Source organism: Microcaecilia unicolor, chromosome 1 (genome assembly GCF_901765095.1).
Source record: "Microcaecilia unicolor chromosome 1, aMicUni1.1, whole genome shotgun sequence".
Taxonomy (NCBI): Eukaryota; Metazoa; Chordata; class Amphibia; order Gymnophiona; family Siphonopidae; genus Microcaecilia; species Microcaecilia unicolor.
The window spans coordinates 237609961-237628389 of record NC_044031.1 but is presented as its reverse complement, the minus strand read 5'-3'; the positions used below and the strand labels follow the sequence as shown (position 1 = coordinate 237628389).

General features: G+C 44.8%; 1 protein-coding gene across 1 annotated transcript in view; it reads left to right on the top strand.

The window, feature by feature from the left end:
- The window catches only part of GABBR2 (gamma-aminobutyric acid type B receptor subunit 2), a 1273589-nt gene that overhangs the window by 973217 nt on the left and 281943 nt on the right, over window positions 1-18429 (top strand). The window contains exons 9-11 of the mRNA XM_030209562.1: window positions 2993-3073; window positions 6855-7005; window positions 13164-13296. Of these exons, the coding sequence (XP_030065422.1) occupies window positions 2993-3073; window positions 6855-7005; window positions 13164-13296 (365 nt within the window). The remainder of the gene's footprint in view (window positions 1-2992; window positions 3074-6854; window positions 7006-13163; window positions 13297-18429) is intronic.

Below are 18429 nucleotides of genomic sequence, written 5' to 3'. Positions count from 1 at the left end.
CATCATCAACTACAGAAGACGTATGACCGCTGTGCTTGCCAACAAGGGTTTTGCCACCAAGTATTAGGTCTTGTTTGCCAGAGGGATTAAATACTTATTTCCCTCTGCAGAATGCAAATAAATTCATATACTTTCCACAATGTGATTTTCCGGATTTAATTTGTGATGTGCTATCTCTCACTGTTACCAATAACCTACCCTTCAATTATGGGCTGCTCATGTCTTTGTCAGTGGGCAAACTTACAAAATCAGCAAGGGATCAAATACTTATTTCCCCCACTGTATATATATTCTCTAGGGATCTTTGCAGTGATTATTTTTTTGAATCCTAAACTATTTCACACTGGATTAGCATAATCATATGTCCTGAAGGTTAAGCTTGGCTAGGTTCTTTGGCAGGATATCCTGTTTCTTCTGTCGGTCAGTGCACTATATTTCTCTGGAGTGCGTGGAGATGGTTCTCCAGTAATTTTATCTTGCTTTCAGAAAGAGAGCTTTTGGTGATCGTTTTTGTAGAGATGGAGGTAGAGAGATGTCTTTGTTGCTTGCAAGCAGGCTTCGGGAGAGACCAGAAAGAGAACAAAAGAGAAGAGAAGATTAGTTCTTTGTTCTGTCCCTTTTTCTTATAACATTTCATAGTAAAGCTGTAGGGACATAGGTCATATGTGTGGTGACTCAATCACATAGCAGAAAGAGGTGAGACCAGTTATTTCCAGTTCCTAAGAAGGTAGATTGAGAGGCCTGGTCACGTGTTTCTTTGCAAGTCGGGCGCTCAGTCATCTTCTGCCTGGGTCAGTTGACATATTCAGAAGCCTTCAGGTCATTACATAAGAGGTGTCCATTACCTGATCTTTATTTAATAATGCTCTGCCCAGAGCTAGTGGGCCATTGTCTGAAAATGTGTCACAGCAAGGAAATTTGTCTATAAAGGTAAATAACTAGGCTTCATATAGAAAGAGTAGCATTTACATGTGTAGATTGTATTAACCTGTAAATAGCAATTTCAGAAAGCTGCTATTCATGTGTATTGATGGCCTGGATGCAGAGATTTCAAGGGGGCATGGTTTGGATGAGTTGAAAAAGTATACATGGGGTACCGTTTTCCAATGGGAAATAAAAGTAGTGTTTAATACATTTCCTATTCTAGCTATTGCATCTGCTCAGACTCACACTCAAGTGCCAGCTATCTGCTTGACTGAACTTGTCAGTAATTCAGGGAGCAATTGCATTAACTCTGATTGAGGTCCTTTTGCCAAGCAGCAGTAAAAAGGATCCTGTGGTAGTGGGGGGAAGGGCTATTTTTACCGCAGCAGGTAAAAAGCCTCTAGAAAAAGACATGGCCATGTGGTAAGATTATGCTTACTGCATGGCCATGTGGGGGAAAGCACTTAATGCCACCCACTGAGGTGGAGGTAAGGTTTCTTGCGATAACTGGGCAGCACGCGGTACTGCCTGATTACCACTGGGTTAGCCCTATGCTAGAAATTATGGAATTATTCTCTGTAGTGCTGGAAATGGTGTACGCTCGAGGTGGAACTGCCGCTGGTGGCCAAGTTGGGCCAGTGGTTGTTCCGGGTTGCTGCATGGCAACCCTTTAGTAAAAGGGCCCCATAGTGTCTAACAACACTTGAAAAATGAAGTAAAAAGAGTTGCTTCACTCCACTCCTTCATTGGTTCCTCTTGTGCATGCATCTACACCTGAGGATTCTGCCGCTGCTACATGTAAAGCCCTGAGTGATACTGCACTTTATCTGCATGTGTATGTTAGTAAAATTGATGCTCCAGCTGTACATTCCAGCAAATACATGTGCACACTTACAAAAGTTTGTTTTACAAAACGTTTCACATCAGAAGAGCCTTTTGTAAACTACTGGGAGAAATGTGAATATCCTGACCTAGATGCCCCATTTGCCAAATAGAGCTCCTGTGCAAAGTGAAGCTTATAGTAAAGCCATTGCAGTGATGGTCCTAGGCTGAGGACCATGCAGTGAACCTCCTTCAAGAACTCTGCAGTGATGTGGGGGGGAGGGGCCATTTTTACCTGAATCTGGTCACCAGGTGTCATGCTTAAGCACCGGAGAAAGGTTTTGATTTTCTTCCATAATAATATCGTAATCAAAGATGCAAAGTAGTTCTCATTTTACTGTCCTGCAAATTAGTTTGATAGATATTCCTTCTACATTTTTGAAAGCATTTGGAGATCAATCATAGTCTAAACTTATGCATTGAGAGGTTAAGTAAGGTCTGCACCATTTTTTTGTACTGCATATGTAATCTTTGTTAAGTCATTTTAATATAACATTCAGAACTTACCCACAAAATCAGTGAATCCTGCAGTAGGGAATATTTGTAAAGATTTTGCTATTAGCTGTTGGATATCAGTACTTACTTGTGATCAGATACAAAAGGGGCAGTTCTATGGCAAGGCACCTCCAGTTGGGCACCCTGATAACATGCAATAGGAGCGTATTCTAAAATGACACCTGGGCACCCAGATGTTGTTAGAGAACAGTAGTATAACTCAGTACTGGTGTGCAATATGCCTAGAGTAACTGCAAGCATCTAAAGGTAGCTGGAACATGTGTATTTTACAGTATTTATTAAGTTACATGTGTAATTGGGAGCCCCACCCATGCTTTGCCCATGTGTATACCCCTCTTGTAGTTAGTGCTATAGCTTTCATGAGCGTGCTTATAGAATAGCATTTAGCCTGTTTACGTGCAGTGCTCCTTTTCTGTGCACTGACACACCCAAAAGGGCGCATAACCGCAAGCGGCTGATTATAGAATTGCCCTTCACCTATGTTGGCTTGTCTTCCCTCAAATCAATCATATAGATTAATAATTACTGTCTTCACCCCACACATCACCTGCATCTCTGTAACTTCAGAGATCATGATGTCCTGAATGCCTCAGCGAAAAGCTACAAGAGAAGACCCCCCCTATACATTCCATGCATATGATTTTGAATAACTGATCTTGTTTCTCTGCAGATGGCAAGGAAGTGAAAGTGGGAGAATATAATGCTGTAGCTGACAGTCTGGAGCTATTCAATGACAGCATCAGATTTCAAGGTAGGACAGGATGCTTGCCACGTATATTTCAGAAATGGAATGGTTGGCAGCAATCGCATTTGAATATGCAAGTTTCATGGCTATACAGTACTTTGTTGAAAACAGCTCCAGTCCAAAATGTTGATGGGTTTTTGGCTTTTTTTTTTGTTATGGTCCATGAAAATAAAATGTGTATAAGATGGTATCCTTTTTCATGAGATGGATTTGTATAAATTGGAGACCCACTGCATATAAATGCATCATGCTCATTCATAGTGGTAATGTAGAAAGCCAGGGGATAGTTGAGAAGAACTGACTTAATACAGTCTTCTCAGGTCCAAACAAGATAAGCAGGAAACAGTATTACCGGAAAATCTAAGTGAATCATAGAACAAGTTACAGTGATACTCTGAAGGGAAGAAGGAAGCAATTTGATATACCACCCTTCATCCTATATAATCAGTCAGAGTAGTTTGTAAAGCTGCTTCAAAATAAAACTCTGTAATTAAATGGCCCAAAGAATAAATTCACATGCAGGGTCAATCACAAGCATATAGTATGTCAACCCAACTCAAAAGAGATATATATAAGTAAAGTACATGAATTAACTAATGTGAGAAAAAGCCTTGGCAGTGACTCGTTTCACGTCGGAACCACTACCCGATGACTTACTTCTCATCGTCAACTTAAAAATTTCTCACACCAATATAATCTATTATTTTAAAGATTTAATAGAAACATTTTTTACATATCTTAAAAGCTTCATAAAATTCAAAGCATATCAACAATAAACTAGGACCTGTGCTAACATGCCATGTTTCGCTGTGCTGCATCAGAGCCATGGTCCTAATAAAAATAAAAAATGATTAAATCACAATAAATCCAAAATTTACCATGTGTCAACTAAAATTCTATCATGTACCTTACAAAGATGCCCAAATCTCTCAGCATCAAAACAGTTCTTTCAAAATGGCGCTATCCATTTAACCGCCACACTTCTACTAACATTTTAAGACCCTTCAACCAATGAAATCCCTGCAGGTGACGTTGACTAAAATGCGTCAAAGAGAACCAATCAGTCTCCAGATTTAACCCTGTGGGAACAACCATATGCAAAGTAAAAATCCAGCGCTGTTCTTTAAATTTAAGTAAAGAAGATGAATTACCCCCCTCAAAACCCAAGTGTATCTGCTCCAAAACATGCCACTGGATATCTGGTACTTTGATTCTTCTCAATCCAATGAGCTACTAACGGTGCTTCTGTATGTTTACAGATAATTGTGAATTTATGTTCTGCTAATCTCTGTTTTATGTGTTTAGAGGTCCTGCTCACATATATCAATAGGCAAGGACACTGTATTGTATAAATCACATTACAAGAAGTACAACTAGTGGTGAACAATAGTGTGGGACATCCCAGACTGGACCAGTAATGGCCAAATCACACCATTGACAGCCCCCACAAGCAGGGGCATAGCCAGACAGCAGATTTTACGCATACAACTTTCTAGGCGTATTCTATAACATGGTGCTCATAAATTGAAATGTGCACAGCCAAAAAGGGAGCATGGCCATGGGAGTTGAATGGGCGGATTGTGAGCATTTCAAAAAACTATGTACACTATTATGGAATACTCCCAATCTTCACCTAAGTACAGAACTACTTGACCTCCCCAGGCAACTGAACCTTTTAACGTTATATTGGCTATTTTTTTCTCCATGTCAACGAGGGCGCCGAGTAGCTTTAAAAAGTGTACTTGATATAATAGAACCATTTCAGGCACAGACCCCCATAACTGGTTGTTGGTTATGGTTCAGTGCCTGAGTCTGGAGCACCAGAATATACAGTGTGCTCTGTCTGTGCATGCAAACAAGTACATTTAAAGTCCACAGAATCCAGCACAAAAAAGTTTAGTTCTGCATCAGCATCAAGCATGGCAGAGGATTTGGCACTCGACGTGGAACCTGCATTGACGTTGGTATCATCATCGGGTGCACCGATGCAAAATCGAGAATTTCTGATATCAGACTCGTGACTGCATAAGGACTCTACGTCCTCCTTGTCAGTGTCGCATGCATTGAGGGACCTACAGTGTAAAAAAAACCTAAGAAGCATTATCATCATCGTTCTCCCTCCAGTCACTCGACCTACACCTTTCCTGTATTGACATCCTCGGTGCACAGGAAGCATCCATGCCACAGTGACCATTCTCCTTCTCTGCAACTTGTTGTTCACCGAGAGCCTTCGAGGTCCTTGCGGTCATATAACTCAGGCTGCCTCTACACCGCTGTCTCATCCGGGACCAACACCTACTCTACAGGAGGAAATCTGGGCTCAAAGAGGAGCTCTCAGGGCTACTGCATACACAGTTATTCAGGCTTACAGGGTGCTTGTGCCAGCCTTAACCCAGCCCAGCCCATGAATATATTGGAGAGACAGTCACAGGAGAGGTCCTGTAAATGCTTGGTGTCGACTGTTGGGGGCATCACAAACCCGATCGACACATGCGTCGACATTGGCAGAGGAACTTTCTCCAACATCAGAGACTCATTTGCTTTGACATTCTTCCATGCAGAACTGACGGTCTAGTCAACACACTCTTCCACATACTACCCAGGAAGAGTACTTTGAGATCCCGCCCACCGTCGCGCCCTGTACCCACGCCCGGTCTAGCATCTCCCTCCTTCCCAACATTTTTCGAAAAGGCAGCAGCAGTAGCAATTCCCAAAGGCTGCCCTGCTGCCAGCACCAGCCTCTTTGCTACTGCGCCCTGCCTTTGAGGAAAAAGGAAGTTACGTGAAGAGGCGGGCTGCAGTGAGAGAAGAGCCTGGTGCCGGTGGCAGGGCAGTCTTTGGGAATTGCCGCCACTGCTACCTTTGGAAAAGAAACAAATAAGGTAAAGGGTTGAGGATGGAGGTGAGAGTGCTGCTCCCGGCAGGGCCGCCGAGAGACTGGGCAGGGCCCGGGACAAGACCGCCCCGGGCCCTCGGCCTTGCCCCTAGGCCCCGCCCCCACTGCCACCCCACCCCCCAGGTTGTCGCCGCCCCCACAGGGGGGGGCCCGGCGCCACAGTCCCACCCGCCTCTGCCATAGCCACCGGGCCCCTTCCACCCGAACCCCCACCAGTGCTGTCTTCTGTTCTGACTCCGGGGTGCAGGACGTCAGACGAACAGAAGCCCTGCAGAGTACAGCGAAGATCAGCTGAGAGGAGTGCGTCTGTGTGGGCCATGCACGCCGGAGTCAGAAGACAGCACCGGGTGGAAGGGGCCTGGTGGCGGGTGGGACTGTGGCGCCGGGCCCCCCTTGGAGGCCCGGGCCCCGGGAATTTTGTCCCCCCTGTCCCCTCCTCTCGGCGGCCCTGGCTCCCGGAGTGTGCCGCCTGAGGCCCCTGCCTCATGTGGCCTAATGATAGGGCCGCCACTGGCTTTGTGATGGTGTTAGGGGAGGGGCAGAGTAATTGATAAAGGCAAAAGAAGCTTGGAATGTTACTGTTCGTATTTTGCATATTGTTAATGTTGGCTATTAGGAAAGCCTGTATTTGTTTCTCTTGTGATGATGCTGTGTGGGGAAAAGAAAAAACAAAACTTAGTCTACATTAGTCAAATGTTTTTGTAACTTATCTGTGATTGCAGTGAACCAACGTGATGTATTTTTATCAGAGGAAAGATGTGTCAGTGAGGGATGGGATTGAGAATTGGGGACAAAAAGAGTGTTGTGAGAGTGTGAGCATTGTAGTTGGATATGATTTCTCACTAGGTAGCTGAATTTGAGCTTACCCTGTTATTCTGGTTGATATTTCAGGGCTGGAGCCTCCAAAAGACCAAACTTTTATTCGAATGCAGCGGCGTCAGATTTACTTGCCACTCTACAGTATTCTTTCCGCACTGACCATTCTAGGAATGATCATGGCCAGCACTTTTCTATTCTTCAACATCAAAAACAGAAATCAGAAGTAAGAAACTCACCTTGTTGTTTCTAGATTATTTTTGGGTCCTTTTACTAAGCTGCAGTAAGCACTTGCCGCAGCTTAAAATAACTTACCGTAGGATGTATTCGGGTGTCCTGTGGTAAGTTCCTAATCTGCACATGCTACTGCATGCTACAAAATATTTTAAATTTTTTGCACAGGGGGGGGGGGGGGTTGTCTGAGGCAAAGAGTTGGTGTTTCTGTACTAATCAGTTAGCACATCTATATTACCACACTCTAACTGATTAGTGCAGGATTACCGAGTGAGCCCTTACCACCTAGAAAATAGGTGTCGGTAAATGCTAACATAATAATTTTTTTTAATACCCATGCGCTAATGGTGACATTGGCCTATGACCATTAATGGAAAAAAAAAAAGGAAAACTGGCCATTTTACTGCTGCAGTAAAAATGGCCTTAATGCATGGGGAAAACCCTCACAGGAGCGCACCAAGATCACTTTATATCACAAATATGGCCATTTTCAAACCAGAAAATGGCCATTTGCTAGATGTTTCTGTGCACAATGTGACTATCTTTTTGGACAATTTTCAACAACAAAACAAAGTCCAAGGGACAAACATACAAAAACAAGCCATTCAGACGTCTGGGAAGCCAACATTCTTAGTAGACTGGCCACACAGACATCGCAGCAGAGCAGTGGGGCACCCTAGGGGGTGCTGCACTGGAATTCACATAAAGTACCACATGGTTACCCCCTTATATTGTATGGGGCAGTGTTGTAGCTACATGGGGCCAAGGGGGCCTGGGCCACCTCAAATTTCCTCCGGGCCCCTGATTTTGCTAGCGGGGGTCCCAAACCCTCGCCAGCTGAAGCCTTGTCCAGCGCTGGTATCCGGCACCGCCGCGTTGCCTGCCTTGCTCTCTCTTCCCCCTCACCTCCTGCATGCTTCTTTTAGTGAAATTTAGTTTCACTTAAAGGAGCGTGCAGGACGTGAGGAGGAAGAAAGAGTAGGGCAGGCAACACGGCGGTGCCAGAGACCGGCTGGAGAAGGCTTCAGCTGGCAGCAGTTGGGGAACCCCGCCAGCCAAGGTACTTTGCTGCAGCAGTGGGTGGAGAGCGGCCGGGGGGGCGGCAGATTAAAATGTGCCCCCCCCACCTCATGTTCTGGCCCCCTCCCACCTCGAGGTCTGGCTACGCCCCTGGTATGGGGAGCCCTCAAAACCCACCAAAAACCTACTGTACCCAACTGTACACCACTACAACAGCCCTTGTAGCTGCTGGTATCATCTATATATGGGTACAGTAGGTTTTTGGTGGGTTTTGGAAGACACACACTTTCCACCACAAGTGTAACACAGTTGGACATGTGGCTGAGTTCCCTTTCTCTACAGTTCACTGCACTGACCATTAAGCTACTCCAGTGACCTGCTTGCTGCTCTACTAGGACTGGCCATAACATCTGAAGCTGTCGTAAAGGCTGATATGTTCTGTTTCATTCATATTTTGGGGCAGGGAGGGGGTCAGTGACCACTGGGGGAGTAAGGGGAATCATGCCTTAATCCCTCCAGTGGTCATTTAGGACACCTTTTGGTTACTTAGTCTTGATTGAAACAGGTCTAGACAAAAACATCTTAATTTTGGCCCCAGACATTTTCATTTTGTTCCATTATTGCAGAAAAATGTCTGTGTGTTGGTGCTTCCTATATCTCACCCGAAACACGCCCCCAACATGCCCACTTGAAATTGGGATGAACTATGGGGTAAAACATCTAAAACTGAGGTGTCAAAAATTGCAACTTGGACATTTGAGAGAAAAACATCCTTCTGCCACCTTGTGCCTTTTTTTGGATTTTTTTTGTTTTGTTTTGAAAATTAGCCCCATAGAGGGACATAATCGAACGGGGCTGGCCATCTATATGGCCGGCCCCGTAAAGCGGCGTCCTGATCGTATTATTGAAACAAGATGGCCGGCCATCTGTCGTTTCAATAATACGGTCGGAGCCGGCCAAATCTCAACATTTGGGCCGGCTTTAGAGATGGCCGGCATTGGTTTTCAGCGATAATGGAAACTAATGGCGGCGATCTCAGACCCGGCCAAATCCAAGGCATTTGGTCATTGGAGGAGCCAGCATTTGTAGTGTACTGGTCACCCTCACATGCCAGGACACCAACCGGGCACCCTAGAGGGCACTGCAGTGGACTTCAAAAATTGCTCCCAGGTGCTTACCTTTCTTATCTTGTGTGCTGAGCCCCCCCAAATCCCCCAAAAAAACCCACTCCCCACAACTGTACATCACTACCATAGCCCTAAGGGATGAAGGGGGCACCTAGATGTGGGTACAGTGGGTTTTGGGGGAGTTTGGAGGGCTCCCATTTACCACCACAAGTGTAACAGGTGGGGGGGGGGGGTGGACCTGGGTCCACCTGCCTGAAGTGCACTGCACCCACTAAAAACTTCTCCAGGGACCTGCATACTGCTGTCATGGAGCTGGGTATGACATTTGAGGCTGGTAAAAAAATGATTTTTAATTTTTTTTTTTTGGGTGGGAGGGTGTTGGTGACCACTGGGGGAGTAAGGGGAGGTGATCTCTGATTCCCTCCGGTGGTCATCTGGTCAGTTGGGGCAATTTTGGAGGCTTGGTCCTAAAAATAAATGGACCAAGTGAAGCCGGCCAAGTGCTCGTCAGAGCCGGCCTTCTTTTTTCTATTATCGGCCGAAGCCAGCCATCTAATAACCATGCCCCTTTCCCACCTTCCATACCCTGCCGAAATGCCCCCTTTAACTTTGGCCGGCCCTGCGACGGAAAGCAGTTGGAGCTGGCAAAAATCGGCTTTCGATTATACCGATTTGGCGGGGTTTAGGAGATGGCCGGCCATCTCCCAATTTGTGTCGGAAGGTGACCGGCCATCTCCTTCGAAAATAATCAGGATAGTCACCTATAATGCACTTACTTGGAGCCTACTCTATAAAGAAAATTAGGTGCCTGTTTTTTTTATAGAACATAGCTTGCCAAGAATGTGCCCATATTCTAGGCAGACACTAGCTATAGAGCAGGTTTAAGTGCCCCCTAGATTGGGAAAATATTCATGCAAATTATAATCTACTCATGTAATTTGTTACCCTGCCCAGCAGAGTAGTGGAGTCAGAGTTGGAAGCAATTTTGGGTGTAGCCGGAGTCAGTAAAAATGTGCCGACTCCAATTGCAACTTCAAAATAAAAAGCATTATATGTTAAATATATCATTTTATTTTATATATATATATATATATAGTTCTGATCTAAAATACTGGTAAATATTTACCAGTACTTCAGATCCAGAACAAAAAGTTAAAAAACTAATATCAGTAGGTGTCGGAATCAGAGCTGGAATTGAACAGTAAACAAATAGAGGATTCGGAGTCAGAGTTGAAGGTTTGGTGCACTGACACTTCTTTCCACACTCCACCCAAACTTCATCTGTGTGAGTGCCCACTTGTAAACTACATACTGTGGCATATATGTGTATGTTTACAGAATAGTGCTTAGTTGTTGTGCTAGTCATTTATGCATGTATGTGTCAGCATATTCACGTGAATGACTAGAAAAGCAGCATTTACACATGTTCTTGCTGCCTCACTGTAGTTGGCTCTTTATTGAATTATTCGCATACTGCTTAATCATATACACAACCAAAATTGTTTAGATATAACAAGTAGTGGGCATATATTTAACTGCAAACATTTCCAAAACATGATCTGTTTCTATGTTTCAGTTACAAAGCTAGCTAATGTTTAACTTATGAGTCATTTGCAAAGTAAATGTCATGTTGCCATTATTTTTAGAATAACTTTCTTTTCTGGCCCATTGGCAAATGTTGTACACTGCCATGAGGAGGACCTCTATTTGTTTCTTGAGCCAGGACTCAACTCCCTGGCCATGGTGGGACTGGGGATGCTTTGGAGTCATCATTTGCTATTGGGAACCATTGATTAACAGTGATACTTTAGTGCATAATTTACAATATTCTGTAAATTACACATGTAAATGTTGGACACACCAATGCCCTAACCATGCACCTGCCCTGTGCATAACCTCTTGCATTTACACAATAAGGGGTTCATTTTCTAAACAGAACAGTGTCCAAAAAGCAGCATAAAGCAGCATTTGGATGGTTTTTTTTCCTCCAAAATATCCAAATCTTTATTTTCGAAACATATTTTTTAAATGTTTTCTACACAGTTCGTCTGCAGTGCATCCAAATCACAAGGGTTTGTGTCTGAGGTGTGTTGTAGGAGGGATGTGGGCCTTCCTAATACTTGGGACATTTTTCTGCCTTAACGGAAGAAAGCAAAAATGCCCATGGCTAAAATCAAGATGTTTTGGGCTAGACCTGTTTTAATAGTGCCTAAGTCACAAAAAGGTGCACCAAATGACCACTTGAGGCAGTGACGTATCTAGGTTGGCTGCCACCCAGGGTGGGATTACAGCTACGCCCCCCCCCCCCCCCCCCCCCACCACATTCCCCCCCCCCCCCACCCCCACCCTCCCGGTGCATCACCCACCTTTCCCCCAGACACATCATCCTCACCACCTGGGGATACATGGAGCAGTTGCATGACTGTCGGCTCCGCCAGTCCCCTGCCCCAGAACAGGAAATAACATCAGAGGGGGCAGGGAACTGGCGGAGCCGACAGCCGCCCGACTCCTCTGTGCACCTCCTTGCTGCCTGCACCCAGGGCGGACTGCCCCCACCGCCCCACACTTGATACACTACTGACTAGAGGGATTAAGGCATGACCCCCTCTTACTCCCTCAGTGGTCACTGACTCCCTCCCACCCTCCAAAGATGTAAAAGAAACAGTACATACCAGCCTCTCTATGTTATGGCCAATCCTGTTAGAGCAGCAAGCAGATCCCTGGAGTAGCCTAGTGTTCGGTGCAGTGCACTGTAGAGAAGAGAACCCAGGCCCATATCCCACTCTTAACACTTGTGGTGAAAAGTGTGAATCCTCCAAAGCCCACAAAAAACCTACTGTACCCACATGTAGGTGACACCTGTTGCCATAAGGACTATTGCTGCAGTGCTCCCTAGGGTGCTCCACTGCTGTCCTGGGATGTCTATGTGGCCAGTCTACTAAGAATGCTGGCTCCTCCTATATCCCAATGGCTTGATTTTGTGTGTTTTTTACTTGTATGGGTTTTTGTTTAAATGGTCTTAAAAGATAGATGCACTGTGCACAACAACATCTAACAAATGGCTATTTAAAAAAAATAGATGTTTTGCATGTTCGAAAATTGCTATGTTCACTACTCTGCAAACATCCAAAGTCAGATTTAGACGTCATATCGAAAATGCCCCTCTAAGCGAGTTGCGTGTTAAATTTATAGGGGTAAATATTCAGCTGATGGCGTCAGCTTTCAATAACCAGATAAGGGATAGCTGGCTGCACAAATCCGGATAAGTGTGATATTCGGCACTTAACTGTGTAAGTGAAACCGGATACAGATAGGACTGTTAATTGGCACCAATTTGGATTTGTGCACATATCTTGCTCAACGTTATTCTATAAAACTGTGTTCCCAAATCCTTTAATGTGTAACCAGAAAGGGAGCATGGCCGTGGGAGGGGCATGGGCAGGTCAAGGCATTCTGGAAATTTGCACATAGTTTTATAGAATACCGCGGATGCAAGCTCAAATTGGGCACGAGGAGTAGTACCTGGTTTCAGCAGGCATAAGTCCTAGCGCTCAAATGTAGGTGTAGGAGTCGGCTCTATGCAGTTTATAAAGGGCACTCAACCCGGAGCGCCCTTTACAAAATAGCACTGGGCGCTATTTTTTCTGATGCCCAAATTTGGGCACTGTTTACTGAATCTGGTCCTCACTGTACAAACGTAGGTACCAAGTTATAGAATGAGGGGGTTAGTGGTCAAATTCTGGGCCTCAATAGCCAAGTTCCAGAGGGAGCTAGAATTTTGGGCCCCTGTCTAAGATCTGTCATTGTAATAACTGGATGGAGCTGAAGGATATTAAAATAAGGGAAATGTGGTTATCACACTTGTAGCCCGGTAGAGGCTGGATTGGACTGAGCAGGAAGCCCAAAAGTAGCAGGAGGAAACTGCCAGCCTCAAAATAAATATATAAGAATAAAACCAAATGGCCTTGTTCTGTTAAATGAAGTGTCTGCTTTCTGTTGGTAGGATGATAAAGATGTCGAGTCCATATATGAACAACCTTATTATCCTTGGGGGAATGCTCTCTTATGCATCTATCTTTCTCTTTGGCCTTGACGGATCCTTTGTCTCTGCAAGTACATTTGAAACACTTTGCACTGTAAGTACATTCTAAAACAGATTCGTACAAAGGGAAACATTTTTGTGGTTTATACAAAAAGAGAAAATATTAATGTGCATGTGAAAGCTTGATTCTTCATCCAGGCCTTTAATAGAAGAAGTTACTAACTTGCTAGTCACATACACACACACACACACACACACACACAAGGAGTGACACTGGCTGCATATACATGTTTATCCACTCCTACCCTAGCACCTTTCTGACCTCTTGTGCAACTTTCTTAAATTAGTCTCTTTATTTTCTTACTCCTGTTTCTCTATCTTACCTATCTATCCCCCCCCCCCCCCCCCCCGTTTACTAAGCTGTGTTAGCGTCTGCCGTGCACTAATGCCAACATAGCCGTTAATTTGAACGGGCTGTGTTGGCGTTGCCGCACAGCTTAGTAAACAGGGGGGGTATATGTTCCATCTTTGCTTATACCCTATGCTGTCTCTTTAAATATTTTATTACATATTATGTTGATATTGTAAGTAGTATACTATGCCATACTTTGTACTGTTATTTTAATATTTTTACTGCTGTAATTGCCTATTGCTTATATTTGACTTATTGTTGCTATGCACTGCCTTGAGTGAATTCCTTCAAAAAGGCGGTAAACAAATCCTAATAAATAAATAAAGATTCCTGTCAATTGTAAAATTGCAGCATACTTTGAAAACTTGAAAGCAAAATTTACTAGGTAAAGTTTAAAGATAGAAATGATTTTGACTTTTTTAAAGAAAAATATTATGAGCTTCCTTTGCCAAGCTCTTTTTTAAATCTCCGTTCTGGGGATTATTTTATGGCTGCCCACATTAGTGAAAAAATACACATCTACTTTTCACTTTGTGAAGTTTGTCGAACTGAAAATACACGCCCCACCCCACCCCACCCCACCCCCACCCTTAACATATCTTCAAACTACAGGTGAATTTACATGAGTAGTATACTGCTTTACCTGTTGAAATGGGTTTAAAAAAAAAAAATCACCTTCCCTTTGTAACACAGTAACATAGTAAGTGACAGCAAATAAAGACCTGAACAGTCCATCCAGTCTGCCCAACTTTCACACTCGTTATCAATTCATGATTAAATCATCAATGAATATGATATTTATTTATTTGTTGCATTTGTATCCCACATTTTCCCACCTATTTGCAGGCTCAATATGGCTTACATTATGCCGTAATGGTGATCGCCAGTTCCGGAATGAGAAATACAAAGTAGTATTGCATTAAAGTTCAAAGTGACAAAGTAAATTAAGCAGTCCAGTATAGAGAGTTCATTTCTGGAATGAGAAATAAAGTGGTATTGCGTTAAAGTTCATTAGCAACAAAGTAAATGGAACAGTCAAGTAGAGAGAGTTTGGTTTTGTCCAGTTCTGGTATAAGTTTTGTTGTCTGGTATTTAGGATGGATCATTGTGGTATGCCTTTTTGAACAGGTTAGTTTTTAGTGATTTTCGGAAGTTTGTTAGGTCATGCATTGTTTTTATGACGTTTGGTAGTGCATTCCATAGTTGAGTGCTTATGTAGGAGAAGCTGGATGCCTATGTTGATTTATATTTTAGTCCTTTGCAGCTGGGGTAGTGGAGATTCAGGAATGTGCGTGCTGACCTTTTTGTGTTCCTAGTTGGTAAGTCTATGAGGTCTGGCACGTAGACCGGGTCCTCGCCGTGAATGATTTTATGAACCAGGGTGCAAATTTTGAACGCAATACGTTCTTTAAGTGGGAGCCAGTGTAGTTTTTCTCCTAGGGGTTTGGCGCTTTCATATTTCGTTTTTCCAAATATGAGTCTGGCTGCTGTGTTTTGGGCAGTTTGGAGTTTCTTAATGATTTGTTCTTTGCATCCGTCATAGATGGCATTGCAGTAATCTAGGTGGCTTAGCACCATTGATTGTACCAGGCTGCGGAATATTTCCCTTGGGAAGAAAAGTTTTACTCTTTTGAGTTTCCACTTTGAATGGAACATTTTCTTTGTTGTATTTTTCGCATGGCTTTCTAGTGTGAGATTTTGGTCAATTGTAACTCTGAGAATTTTCAGGCTATCTGAAACAGGAAGGGTGTAGTCTGGGGTATATATACTTGATCATGATCTTTTTAGGTGTTTCTGGGACACAGACTGTAGAAATCCACCTGGCTCTGTTCTTGCTTTCCAACTACTGGAGTTGCTGTCAAAACCCACTCCAGCCTGTCCGAATCCATCTTGTCATTTGCGGGACCCAGATCATAAAAGTCTGCCCAGCATTGTCTTCATTGCTGACTACTGAAGTTGCCATTGAAGCCCTTTCCAGGTAGCTAGGGATTCTCATCTGTAGTAATCTGCTGTCCTGCTTGTCCTCAAAGAAAGAGAACTTACTCACCTGTAGCAGGTGTTCTCCAAGGACAGCAGGACACAGCAGTGGCATAGTTACGTGGGGCCTGAGGGGGCCTGGGCCCCCGTAGATTCCAGCCTGGACCCCCCTCCCGGCGAACCCGCCCCCGCTGCCGCCTAACTTCAATTTGCTGGCGGGGGACCCCACTCCCCGCCAGCCGACGTCCTCTCCCTCCTGCTCCTGCTGTTGCATGCATTGCTGACGTCCTACACGTTGTACTTGCGACGTCAGACTCAGAGAAAAGAACTCTGTTCTCTGAGTCTGACGTCCTGCACGTACAACGTGCAGGACGTCAGCAATGCATGCAACAAGAGCAGGAGCAGGACGGAGAGGACGTCGGCTGGCGGGGAGTGGGGTCCCCCACCAGCAAACGTGAAGGTAGGCGGCGGCGGGGGAGGGTTCGTGGCGGGAGAGGGGGGCGGAAAAGACGTGGGGGGGTGGCGGCAATGACGGCGGGGGGGCGGCGCCGGGAGGGAGGGCTAAAATGTGCCCCCTCCCCTCGGGCTTTGGACCTCCCTCCCACGGAAGTCTGGCTACACCCCTGGGACACAGACTATACCCCATCCCTTCCACCTCTCCTAGGAGGTGAATTTTTCTATGCTTTTTATCCAACTGCGGATCCTGTGCAAGCTGGGTAGGCAGGAAGGCACATGTGCATGCGCAGTTGGGTCTGTCAAAAGCTTCGGGGAAAGAATGGAATGCTGGGCAGCATCCATACTTGGGCTCTGTTGATGACATTATAGGAGCCAATAGAAATGACCCCTCCCTGAACAACACAAAGAGTTTGTTCAACTTTGGGGTGACCGAGCACCCACAGAGCTGGCTCCTATGAATGATGTCACCCATCTGTGGTAATGTGCCTATTGTCCTCGGAGAACACCTGCTACAGATGAGCAACTTAACTTTACATGTGCTATTGCTGCCTAGAATTACATGGTTCCCTATAGAATTAATCTAATAGAGTAATTCTATAAAGGACCGCCTACTTCTTGACACCAAGAATGCACCTCTTCTATAAAGAAAAGTAGGCATCTAGTTTTCTTTAAAGAATTCTAACATAGCAGGTCAAAAACATCATTATTCCCGGATAGTCAAAGCCTGGACATGTGCGACTTCGGCTTTAAATATCCAGTTATTTCTAAGCCAGCTAACACGTGGAGGGGCATAATTGAACGAAAACGTCTATCTCCATGGGCGTTTATCTCTGAGAACGGGTCCGTGAAGGGGCGGACCGAACCGTATTTTCGAAAAAAATAGACGTCCATGTTTTATTCGACAATTTGTGAGCTGGGCGTTTTTGTTTTTCAGCGATAATGGAAAATGAAAGCGCCCAGCTCAAAAACGAATAAATCCAAGGCATTTGTTCGTGGGAGGGGCCAGGATTCGTAGTGCACTGTCCCCCCTCACATGCCAGGACATCAACCGGGCACCCTAGGGGGCACTTTTACAAAAACAAAAAAAAAGGTAAAACAGCTCCCAGGTGCATAGCACCCTTCCCTTGTGTGTTGAGCCCCCCAAATCCCCCTCAAAACCCACTGCCCACAAGTCTACAACATTACTATAGCCCTAAGGGGTGAAGGGGTGCACCTACATGTGGGTACAGTGGGTTTGGGGGGTTGGACGACTAATAAGCATTAAGCAGCACAATTGTAACAGGTAGGGGAGGGATGGGCCTGGGTCCACCTGCCTGAAGTCCACTGCACCCCCTAATAACTGCTCCAGTGACCTGCATACTGCTGCCAGGGAGGTGGGTATGACATTTGAGGGTGAAAATAAACAGTTGTGAAACGGCATATTTTGTGGTGGGAGGGGGTTTGTGACCACTGGGGGAGTCAGGGGAGGTCATCCCCGATTCCCTCCAGTGGTTATCTGGTCATTTAGGGCACTTTTTGGGGCCTTATTCATGGAAAAACAGGGTCCAGGAAAAGTGCCCTAAATTCTCGCTAAAAACGCATATTTTTTTCCATTATCGGCGAAAGGCGCCCATCTCTGATCGGTCGATAACCATGCCCCAGTTCCGCCTTCACCACGCCTTCGACACGCCCCCGTCAACTTTGTATGCTTCCGCGATGGAGTGCAGTTGAAAACGTCCAAGTTCGGCTTTCGATTATACCGCGTTATTCGTTTTTGGGAAATAAACGCCTATCTCCCGATTTAGGTCGCAATATAGGCATTTTTGTCTTTCGATTATAAGCTGGATAGTCGCTTAAGTCAGCATTCATCATTTAAGCGGCCATGGGTTACCACATAAAGATAGGACAGACCGTTATGTGGTCCCATTTATGTGCTAATCCTAGCCACTTTAGTACTGACTCTGCCCCCAGAATGCCCCCAGGATAGCTGGCTTTGTGTTCGGCGCTAACCGCGATATTCAGCTGCACTTAGCCGGTTAAGTGCCACTGAATGTTAGCGGCTAGCCCCGACCAAGCAATTTAACCGGTCAGCAGCTGTTTAAATCATTTTGAATATCGGGCAGCTGAATTTTAGATGCAAACATATACAGCAGCCATAGAATTGATGAAAATGCTCACTCCTAGATTATTAAAGGACATATAACCATAGTATTCTATATTTACATGCGTAATTGTGCACCCTGCCCCTGCTCTATTCAAAATTCTCCCATGTGAACACCCACCTGCAAATTATGCACCATTGAAGATTGGTGTGTACTTACAGATTTGTGCATAGCAGGAACATGGTCATTTATGCACATTTGTGTTCAAAGATGTGTGTAAATGTCTAGAATATCAGTGTTT